This window comes from Pithys albifrons, chromosome 2, assembly GCF_047495875.1.
Source record: "Pithys albifrons albifrons isolate INPA30051 chromosome 2, PitAlb_v1, whole genome shotgun sequence".
In the NCBI taxonomy this organism is placed as follows: Eukaryota; Metazoa; Chordata; class Aves; order Passeriformes; family Thamnophilidae; genus Pithys; species Pithys albifrons.
In genome coordinates, this window is record NC_092459.1 from 61,402,595 (window position 1) to 61,414,708 (window position 12,114).

Sequence of the window (12,114 nt, forward strand, 5' to 3'; positions counted from 1 at the left end):
TGCTTCAGCCTCTAGTCAAAGTATTATTCATTGCAAATCAGATTTTTTTTTTTTACCTTTTTTTAAATTTGGTAAGTGGAAGTCTCTAACTGAATACAGAGGTTCCTGTGTGGTAGTTATTCTAAAACTCTCATATCAGTAATATCTCCCATCGAGCGAATAATGATGCTATTATGACACCTAGTAAATAATTTTCATCTATGAACATTTAGAAATATCGTGCAAATTTGACAGATAGTGGTAAAAACAGTTATGCAAAAAATATAAACAGATAAAAATAATGCACGTCCCTTCATTTCAAGTAATACTCTATAACTCTAAACAGTACTCTGTTGCACTTGAGACCTGTTCTATGAATTGCTGACAGATAAGTGACAATTTTTCTATGCCTTTGTCATTTGTACTCCAAGAGTGTTGAATTTTGTTTTTCATAACAAAAAAATGGAAACTGTTGGCTGGTTTATAACAAAATATATCACCCATACAAATTCTCAGTGTTCTAGGACCGTTTCTCCTTTTATGACCCTTACCTCAGTTTCTGGTAAGATTTCAAGAGTTTTGCACCAACTGTTTCATGTCTGCCTGTGAAGGAGGGGGGAGAAAAAATTCAAAGGTCATTTAGCAACAACAGCAGTTACTAACGCCTGTATTTTTAAAATCAGTGCCTTTCAAGAACTGGCCTGTATTTACAGAAGCTCAACAAGTCAAGAGTGCAACCAGTTCCCACCCAATGCACCAGCATACAAGTCAAGTTACATAAGTTCCTCCTGAACCACAAACTGTATTGTGATTTCACCTTCACCTCTCACAGGTGACATGTTCAGACTAACTCTTCACAAATACTAAGGACAATCACACACAGATGCTAACAAGCCCATTCCTACAGGTTGCTGAGTGCTCTCAGCCTCCTGACATCCAGGAGGCAGGTAGTGCACAGGCCCACTGCACTAAAACATTTCAGCCATAAAACTCAGACACTAAGGAAAGCTTGAAAATGTGTACAAGAGCAGGAACATGGCCATCTCTTGCATTTCACAAAGAAGTCTTCTCACTTTTCCTACAAGAGACCTACATAATCATGAAAATTGCTTGACTAACTCACAAATGTGAGCAAACCCCTTTGCTAAGTCTATACCTGCAGGGAAATAGCAACCATGTCACATTGCTCAGGTGAGCAGCTGTATGGTGTAAAGAACACCAAGGAGCAAGCGCTCCATCAGGCACGAAGAATGAAGATTCATAAAACTAGTTTGTTCCTAGGGGATCACAAAGAAGGGCTAAAAGCATATAACAAATGACCAACTGAAATTATCTGGAGTATCTTTAATCACTAATAATTTCTAATATAGAAAGTAGCATGTAATCCACACTTTGCTGAAGACATAATTTATAATATTGCTAACATAAAAATAATAGACTTTGGTGGTGATGGAAATAATAATCAGCTCATTGATACTACCACTTTCAATCAGCACTCCAGTATTCATACCGTATTGTTAATAAATCATATTTGCCATCTTAGATTTTAATTTTATTAGTCATCAAAAGCAACCTACCACTTCTATGAAAATACTAATCTTACTTTTTAGGTAGAACCTACAAAAAGAACCTAATAAAAAGTATACTGCTGTAACCTTTTGCCCTTTTTTTTTCCCCTCTGCAACATGAGAAAATTTCAGTGTAACATGATTTTTTTCTTTCAGTTAAACTTACTTTCCAGTGAATACTTCAGTTATGCTATATTTTCAAACCAAAAGAGGGCACTGTCTCTCCAGGACTGAAGGATGAATAACGGCTGTTGTGTTTTAAAGTTCGCCATTTTTTTTACCCGTTTAATTATATCAGTTGGTCTAATCAAAGGAGCTAAACAAAACACATTTCTCCCTGCAGGTTTGTCTTCTTTATATCCTTAGATCTTTCTGACTTCAACAGTATTACTATTAAACTCAGTAAAATGCTTCAAGCACCCACAAAGCTTTGATAATTCAAAGGGAGAACTCATTTGTTTTGCTGGAAAAAGAGAACATCAATACTTCCAATAACTGAGAGAGACTGATAAAACCAGCAGCTTTAGACTTGCTGAAAAGATTGAGCAGAAATTATTTACAGTGGTTATTGGATAAAACTGTGATGTTGAAGATCAGTCAACTAATACTTTAAAATCAGAAATTGTGCTAGCTAGGATGGACTTCAGTGAAATCTTTCAAATTTTAAATGAATTGTTTTAGCAGGAACTGCAGTTTAGTTTCTTAATATGCTACCTGCTGTCTTTCATGAACACCTACTACCCAAAACTTTCCTGAGTACATTCTTACACTTATAAAAATCTTCCAATTCAAGTTTCCCAAAAGGCATTTAAGGCCCAGTTTCTTCCTTTTCACCAGCTACTCTTAAACCTAGATGTAATGTAGATACTGAAAGTGAAACTGTAACGTTTGACTACATTTGGACACAAAGGGAAATAGTTGCCTATCTGAACAGGCGCTTCAAGGGAAAGAGGAAAGAAATCCTCTCCACCTCACTAGTTACTGGAGGTGAAACAAAAACTAAGAGCCCCTTGGCTGGCAAAACACATTCCCCACGGAATGATCCATCCACATCCTCCATAATTTCTTTTAAGGGTTTGTAGTTTTAGTGGCACTGAAAAGACTGAACACAAGACAATGGCACAGCTGGCTGAAAGTAATGAAATAGTGTTTAGCTCTCTGTTGATTTATAGCTACACATGTTTCTTTCTATTCCATTCCATCACTTCTTTCTGCCTTAGAACTTTCCCAGTGAAAACAACTGAAGTTTTAACTTTGACAAATGATGGATGCAAGATCATTTCCTTCCTGCATATATATTTTAACATTTCTATATTTATTTCATGTCCTTGTATTTCTTAGAACTCTTACACAATCATTAATTCAAATTGATATGGCCAGCAATTTTCTTATTCTTATTACTCAAACAAAGTTATACTTCAAAATGCATTCTGCTGGTTTGTGTTCATGTATTATTTAGTGCACAGACACACTGCATGGCAATTTTTGACACCTGTCATCAAATGGAAGAAACATTAAATGCAGGGGCAGACTGCATTCTATGTTCCACTTCGGTGACAACTAAGATTGCATAAAAGTTTATGGTCTATTCCAGTGATTACCTTCACCTGGATATTTCTTTGCTCGTTCCTCAAAGAACCATTCACCAGCCTTTACTTTCACATCTCTGAAAAACAATCAAAAGGTACTTTAATCAACATGTTCCCATATGCATTTCTTCAAATTTTTTGTAACCATCTAAAAATACAATAATTTTGCTCAATTCTATAATTTTATTTTTCATCAAATGTGGAAATATTCTAAACCCTTGGTTTTACAAAGATTTAACAAATACAATGGACTATGAAAAAGTATTTTGATATAAAAATTGTACCAATATAATAAAAGAAAGGTGGTTCCTTCTGTCCTGGAAAACAAAACCAAGGTGATAGTAAAAGAAAAATTAACTAATTCAAAGTAAATAAATTTGGATTTCTGGCCATATTTGAACAAATTCTGATAATGTTACTAATACCTTTTGCTTTTTAAATTTTTATAAAATATGACTTCCTGTTATTCATCAGGTTTCTCTCTGCTGTAGTAAAAGGCATAAAATAATGATTAGGAAATTGTCAAGAAATTTGCTATACGTTAAAGTATAGCACCTTCAGCAGCTTGTTAGGATGCACTGGTTCAATATTGAGTCAGGGGAAGGAGTTCTCTCTGTGGTTTAGATTGTTTCTATGCTTTGCTGTTATCATCTTTGCCACACTGCCTCTGACCTACCCCGAGGATCCATTTTACTAAACGCAGGATGGGAAATTCCGACTATGTGAAGTGTAACACAAAGTTCCCATCCATTTCATTGCAACCAGATCTTCAGCCAACATTTTCATTATGCCAGAGGCTTTGGTTCATTAATTGCTTAAGCAACAGATACACAAAACCAGTGGGTATCCACTGGATGACCAATGTAAGCCAGCATTTATTCAAATCAGCAAAATTTCTTACCCTTGAGCATAACAAATGGTGCATTTCCAAAGGCAGGGATTGAGGCAGACACGGCATTCAGAGCACACTCGGTGGCTGCACCCCTTGCAAACTGCCCCTCTGTTCAGCAGTAACCCAAGTGATTTCTGACAGCGAGCACAAGATTTCTCCTGGTATTCATGGCTTACATTTTTTGCCCCTTTCCATCGAAGCTGCTGCAGGTGCAGTTTCAGTTTCCTAATCCCCCAGGTAAAAAGAAAAAAAAGAAAAAGTTAAATAGACCAAAATCCCCATGAAAGTCCCAAGCTAATACCCTGGTTAAGCAATACCATCACTAGCGAGAGATATGTTCTCAAGTGTGACCTCAGTTAAGCCCTGTCTGAAGGCATTCACACACAGCACTTTTGCAGTGTGGCTGTACATGTGACAGAACTGTGAGTACTAACAGAAATAGTTTAGTATAAATGGGGTTCTGTTCATGTTAGGCATGCTTGAGGAGGGCATTGAAATCATGTATGCAAATGATTATGCATTCACTTCAAAAGCTTTCATTTGAAGTTTTTTATCATATTTATCCAAGAATCAGATCTTCTACCAAGTAAAACTAATCATAACAAATGCATCATCTGAAAGCTGAGGAAAAAAACACACCAGCACCAAAGACCAAAACCTCTCCCTTTCAATAACTTTGCTTCCATTACATGTACCAATAGCCAAGATCTATGTTTTTGTTAGTAACACCAACAGTTGAAAGGGATTTTCTAACCAGTTCAGACTTTCTATATAATCTTTTACTTACTTTTCACTTAATTGTTTTATTTAATATTTCTAGTAATACTTACATAACTTTTTGCTGTAAACCAAGTTTAAGTTTCTACATTTAAGAGACTAAAAACTAAATCCACACAAATACCTTGTTTTACAGAGGGATGCAATGTCACAAAAAGGTACAAGCTGCAAGGAAATCCTTGTCCTGGCCATGATATAAAACAAATAAAATGCTGGAGAATTATCCTTTATCCTCTCCAACTGAGATACTTACATAGTGTGAAGTTATTTAATAAAATCCTTTTCCTAATCAATGGCACCTATTGACACCAGTAACAACCTTCAAAACAGCATGATGTGCTTGCTACCTGCTGTGTGTGAGAAGGGACGATGATGGATTTAGCACAATGAGCAGGTATCCACTGAGTCTTAACCCCAGTCTTGGCATAACATAAGTTAAATAAGCCAGACAAAGATCTGAACGTGTTCTGTGTAACCAGGACTACATATGCAAACACAAGGACACAATGAGAATGCCATAAAGCCTTCATAGAAAAAATACAGGCAGCAACTGGAAGTTGCTTCTATGAAGGCTGAAGGTAAAATTCATCAAGTACATTATTCACGGAACAGTATTGACTCACCTTTAATGTAGAGTCAATGTAATGGTAAATTCCAGATGCTCTGGATAACCCTCAGTTTTCCCAAAGAAAAGAAAAGAAAAGGCATGAGCTAACAAGAGGTTAAAAAAGGAGTGCATTTGGAAGAGCAAAATTGAAGAAATGTTCTTCTTAAAAAAAAAAAAAAAAAAAAGGAACAGAATACAGGAATAGGGGAGCAGCCGATACCTTATTCTTGCCTCTTCTGTTTTTCTCACCATCTCATCACGGTACAGGACCTTCAGAACAGCCTCTCGTTCCAATTCTTTAAGGAAGTTCAGATTAAATTCGCAGGCCATTTTCTTCAAATTTCACTTGGTTTATAGACTTCCTGTCCTATGGGTTCTACTACAGCCAGAACAATGGTCTGGGTAGTATTTACTAAAGTGTCTGCACTCTCACTTGATTGGTGAAATTTCACTGTGTCATACCCTTGGAAAGAAAAATAATTTGGTCTGTCTTCACATAAATCATCATTTAAGTGTCTCTGCTAAGCAGGGAATATGAATAGTCACCAATGTCACAGCAGTCGACTTTTTGATGTCCTCAAACCTCCTGTTCTTTTCTATTTTTTTTTCCACTGAGAGTGGTTCCAAAAGAGATGAGAGCTTGCAGCAATGTCCCAGATAGTGCTTTAACTGTCACCAGATGGAGAGACAATTTGCCAAGAGATGGTGTAAAGGAGTGTGTGGACTGGTTTAGGGGGTTTTATTGGTCTTGTAGATTTGGGACATTTGGCCTATAAAAAAAAGAATACATGTTATCATCTCTTCTCCTCACCTTTTCAAGACATTCAAATAATATGTGAAGAACACGTTTTGCTATCTTCAAACCTTTCATGCATGAAGTTAGACACAGAAGAGGTTTTAAGACAGTCCTGTTCTTCAGAGTCTTACCATATTGTGCAGTAACACTCAGGCACATAGTTCTTGTGATGAAATGTTTGAGGAAAAAGTGCTTCTTTCTAATCTTATTTTGTTGAAAAGACAAAACATCACAAGATTGAGAGGAAAGACACTCTTAAGAGTTGCTTCTATCAATTATCTATGCCTGTTAATTCTAGATAAACAGTTTAATACCAAATAATGCTATTATCTCTGTTAATACACAGAAACACTTAAAAGTTTAGATATTTATTATTTTCAGCTCAGTTCACTAAAAAATTCTGGCCTCCAACTGATGATGTTATTGTACAAACATATGAGAAGTATAAAATTAAAACAGAATCTCAACTGTGGTTTGGATATATTCTATGATCTTCATTTTTGCAGAACACTCACACTAAAAAGTAAAACAATTTTAATATACTTTGCAACAAAGTCCACAAAGAAAATTAAATCTAAACCAGCTTAACACCACATTCATTTTCTATACTACTGTCAAGCATCTAGGGTGTATTAGAAGAAATGTAAGACAATTCTACTTATAGTACACCAAATATTAAGGATGTGTATATGAAAACTGGTTAAGTGTTTCAAACAATCTCAGGTAAATGCACACAGTCAGGCTCTAGGCAAAAGGTCTAGACACTGGGACAGAAGGGTAAAGCCTTCCCAAAGCAGTTACTGATGCTTCACTGATGGACCTCAGCTGAGAATCTGACCAACCATCTGCATTTCTGATGCAATGCTGATCGCATTATTTCAAGATACTGAATTTAATTAGAAAAAATAAAAACAACAACAAAACAAAAACCCACCAACCAAACAAAAAGCCCCACCCACTAAAACCTAGTATATATAGTGTCAACATACTTTTATCAGTGAAGAAAATTACTTTACATACAACTTGCCCCAATTACTTCATTTTCAGTTACCTAGTTTCCCACTAAAAAAAAAACAGAAGGTGATAATATATATTTATAAACAGTATGTTTTCCATTCTTGTATGGGGTTTTTTTGTGAAATCCTTCAACAGACAACAAAAGGACAAAGCATTTCTCAGAAGCAGTGTTAAAGGAGGAGGGGAGGGGGGAAAGATTGGTTTCCTGTGGAAACAAAAGAGACAGAGATAGGCACAATCATATTTTATTTCCTTACCAACTGCAGTTTCACAGGAAATTACTCAGTTGAAACACAGAAAGCCTGAGCAATCTTTAACACAGTATGTGTCACTTTCAAAGGCCCCTACATCCTTCAGCTGCTTTCATCTTTTACCTTAAGGATACCTCCCAGGACTGATGAGCATGTTTAAAGCCTTCAAACCCATTTAAGTCAACACAACCTGAAAGAGAAGTCAGTACAAAGTCAGGGGCCTCTGCACTATACAGGATATCAAAATTTCCTTTACAGGGCAAGGTACATTTGCTATAGACTCTGAAGGTTTCTGGCATATCTACATCATCATCACAATATCCCACTGAAACATCAGTAAAAGCTGGCAAATTCATGATAGTCAGTATCAGGTGGATCCAATAATACTACTCTAATGATCTTAAAGAAAATACATTAATGTCTTACAGAGCTATTAAGAACATGCCACCATCAAATTGTTACTAAGACATCACCTGCAGATAAGCAAGCACAGGAGTAGTTGCTATTTGATACCTTCTTCAAATTCTTTAAAAAAGGACTACCTCTCTTCTTCACAGAAGGGCACAAAGTTTTCCACATATCAAGACAGTTTTGAGAAATGGCTCTCAGATGACATCTTAGTGTATGAAAAATATTGAGGGCATACAGGATCTTATTTAGAGACACATAAAACAAACAAACAAACCATTAATTTCAGCTATTCAAACTTGCACAAATTTAAATGGTGTGATGGAAGAAACAGCTTACAGCCTACACTTGTTTCCACTTTGGCTTGCTCAAAGCTGTTCATCCTGGGAGACAGTTTCTGCCCTAGCCCAGGCAGGGTTTTCCAGAAAGGCATTCAACCTCAGTCCATCAGTGATACTGCAAACACCAGAACCATCATCTAACCCAGTTAATCCATTGCTACACTCCATACACTGTTCATAGTGATAAACCATATGCACTGAATCTAATGCCAACAGTAGAGTGCCAGCAGGGGCCAGGAGGGAAAGACCAGGACCATTGTCTGGTACCAAACAACTGAACAAATGTACTGCAGAGTAAAGGGCTGGGGCCCTCCATCCTACTGCATCTGCACTATGCAGAGAGGGGGAAAAGTCACCATGGTTCTCTCACCACTCAGCAAGATCATAACAATAAAGCTTAAAATACATCATGAAGACAACAGCTCTAGCAATATCACACCTGAACATTCCTAAAGTTGTTGGTTTGTTGATCTTCATGAAGATTTCAACTCTGACAATCATTGCAATCTGTCAATTTTTCTTGCACATCCAAAGATAACTAAAAATCTAGCTTGATGATGAGGTAGCCTTAAGAATAAACAAAGCATTCTAAAAGAATTATAACTCTCCAAATGGGAGACAATCCTTGGCCCTACAACAGACTTGAACTTGTAATCATTTCACAGAGGTATTCAAATTGGACTGAAAAGCTCTCTAGCATTGCAAAAGAAGAGCTTTTCTCTTACACCAAAGCTGTCTGCATTAGATTAGGTTTTTGGTTTTAATGAAGAAGTGTCTTCAGTAATGATCCCCCCTGACAGGAAGAAACAACCTTATAAACTTCACAGATGCCCTCCTTTCACATTTACCCATTGAATTCAGCTAGATAGCTGTTTGACATGGTCAGCTCACCTCAAAGCTGAGCATCTTCTACGTAAAACTAAAAGTAGTAGAAATCTCTTCAGTAAATACCATGTCAGTTCTTCCTTTCCAGCACAAAGTTCACATAAAATATTCTGTCAAACATTATTTTCAATTATGCACTTATTATTATTATTGCATTATTTATTTTAAATTACACACAGATCAGTAGCTTTTTGAAAATATATGAAGTCACAGTCATTGTAAGGGAGCACTTGGCTATGTCTTAGGAGAGAGTGACATGAATGCAGAGTGTAATCTCAAAAAACCATGCTTTTTTATCACCCTAAAATAGTATATAGTTTTATAACTGAAGATCAATCAAAAGGCCCATCTAACAGAAGATTAAATTTGCAAAAGGGAGCTCATTTTTTAAGTTTTTAAACTTGAAAATGCCTGACTTTGCAAGCTTTTCCTCAAGGCAATTTTACATGTAATGCATTATTGATCTTCTTTCAGATCCGTAAGCATCAACAAAATAATGACAATTAAGTAAGTATAAATAAACTGAGTCTCTAAAGTGACAGTCTTTACCGACTTGAGATAATTGGTTTATTTCATCCATTAACCCAGAAAATGGATATAATACATCAGTAGCTAGGATACAGATTAAGAAGGTTCAGAGTAAAAATAATCACAATAGCCACTGTAATTTGTGGCCATTTTCTATTCTGCTGAGGCCAATCTCATTTATTTAAGAAAATTACAATGCTATTTTGTACTACCTGGCTGCAACAATTTAATTTCCACATCCCTACCTGTGCCCATGCAAATTACTTTTAAGTTATTTGATAATGCTTTGCCAAAATTTTGTCTGTGATACTAATTACATTCCACCCAAAACTTACAGTAAAAATAAAAACAAATAACAAAACCCAACACAATTAAGATGCAGTTGCAGCTTTTCTATTAAATCTTTGCTGTTACCAGCAGGTAAAAATGCTTCCCCCTGTGCAATGCCATACAGAACAGATTAAAACAGTGCCCTTACCTCATCAGCAGCCACCAAGGAAAGACATCTAGAAGTAAACTGCTTTTAAAAGATGAGTAGCACTCTCATTATATACTTATATTTCCTTAAAGAAAACTGGCGGCTGTTCACCACCCCCTTTCCTTCCTTTGAGCACTGATACTACTGACACGTGTTCAGAGAAGCACCCCCAAAACAGCTAAAAGCAAATGCACTAAACAAAGAGCTCTACTGTTACAAAAGCTTTTGTCAAGTCTCTGGATTTGTTACCAGCAACAAGCAAAGAGGAGAGATTATTTTTTCCGACATCAAAAAGAGACTCAGCACAAGGGCCTATAAAAGCTAACTGATGTATTAATATATGCTCAGTCTTCAAGCCACACACAGGAAGAGAGCTGGCTTTGAGTTCTACATTGTTTCTTTTTCTGATGCCATAGATGTGAAACGCTTCTAACCTCAACGCCTGCAGGACTCAAGCAGAAAACTCGGCTTGTATCATAAACAGTTCTTTCCTGGAAACAAAGAAGTTTTCTATTTAGGTCTGTATAACAAAACATTTAGAACAGACAAAAGTTCCAAAGAATTAATTTTTATGCATCTGTAAAAAGAAGAAAGTTGTTTTACCTCACAACTGGAAGTCTGATCTCAGTTAACACCTGAAGGTTAAAATATCGTATGGATTAGATATCCCAAATCAGTCTATTACAGAACTAAATATGGGTAATGAAGTTCAAAATTACATCCTGATTATTTAGAAGTACAGAAAATAAAAGAGGCTATTCTCACAGGTCAATCTCCTTTCTTGTTCCTGGCTGTACCAAATTGTATGCACAACACAGAAGCCCTTCTTAGAGTTTCAAGTGGCTTAAGATTCCTTATTTCTAGTTAAAATTAAACAAAGCAGAGCAATTCTACTCATGTGGCAAAGTTTAAGAGCCTGCATTTTTATAATCTTATCAGGTTAAATAGGTTCAAGCATTCCCACCTGTGTATGTCAAGTTCAATTACCTTCTGCAACTGCATCATGGAAGGAAAGTAGCTGTTAGTGGGGTTACAGAGCTATGCACATATGGATGATATTTCGTTAATATGGGCCTTTATTTCAGGCAAAACTTTAACCGAATGAAAGACCAGAACTAACCTTAGGATTACAGCTACCCACAGTGACAGATTAGTAGCATCCCAAACCCAGCCTGATGAATATTATCCTTACCACCAGTTTTCCCCTAATATTCAAATAAAGCTTAATTGCCACACCTTTAGCACATTGTATTTTTCCTTCTTATCATTGGATGCAAAAAACTGCTGCAGTATTTTATACATGCTAAGAATATAAACAAACTATACGCTTTTATGATTTTGTTCAAACAAGTATCACTTGTTCAGCCTTCCTCACCTTTCTGTCTCTGCTTTCTGGGAGGTGGAAGCAGCAAGCAGAAGGCTTGGAATGGGGCTGAGGGTGTGCTCAGCAGCCAGCCACAGTTCCACAGTATCTCTGCGGAGTGGGCAGGGCTGATGCTGCCTGCAGGGTGCGCACAGAGCCCTAGAGTAAGGCGACTGGTCAGGGTCTCCTTTTTTAGGAGAAAGAGGAGGCAGAGCCTGAGACAGGACTGGAGATAAGGTCAAACCTGATTAGGGCAGCTGAGGCCCCATCAGCACACTCAGGCTCTGAGGCTGCAACTCTCTCAGTCTGAAATACAACACCCTAAACTGGACACAGTAGTCCTTCTGCACCCTTATTGTAGAGAGGGTAATAGGAATGCTGCATCCTCCAGGCTATGTGTCCACTTACACACCCCGGTAAGGTTTTTTTTTAACAGCACCAAAGGACAAACTGAGATGTATGTATATGTATGGCCAAACTTCACAAACAAAGATTTGGGAACGGTTCTCCCCACATGGGTGTGCCCTTCCATCCTGCGCAGTGGATTTTTTCAGGTGAGGCACAGCATGTGCAGAACTGTCCCCACCATTTAAGTCCTAAGGTTCATCTGCCACCGCCAAGCGAGCTTGGACAGT

The 12,114-nt window shown here is 37.1% G+C and overlaps 1 protein-coding gene across 5 annotated transcripts in view; it reads right to left on the reverse strand.

The window, feature by feature from the left end:
- SYTL3 (synaptotagmin like 3) overlaps positions 1–11,511 on the reverse strand; it is a 33,669-nt gene extending 22,158 nt beyond the window's left edge. Inside the window, exons 1-7 of one of the 5 annotated variants that reach the window (XM_071549232.1) lie at positions 10,117–10,501; positions 7,483–7,666; positions 5,959–6,182; positions 5,633–5,875; positions 4,038–4,253; positions 3,149–3,213; positions 531–582 (exon numbers count right to left, since the gene is read on the reverse strand). In XM_071549232.1, the coding sequence (XP_071405333.1) occupies positions 531–582; positions 3,149–3,213; positions 4,038–4,253; positions 5,633–5,742 (443 nt within the window). In that variant the 5' untranslated portion in view covers positions 5,743–5,875; positions 5,959–6,182; positions 7,483–7,666; positions 10,117–10,501. Of the gene's footprint in view, positions 1–530; positions 583–3,148; positions 3,214–4,037; positions 4,254–5,632; positions 6,183–7,482; positions 7,667–10,116; positions 10,502–11,491 lie in introns of those variants that run through there. The other 4 variants (XM_071549231.1, XM_071549230.1, XM_071549233.1 and 1 more) reach the window with 4 other exon arrangements.
- Between the last annotated feature and the right edge of the window lie 603 nt (positions 11,512–12,114).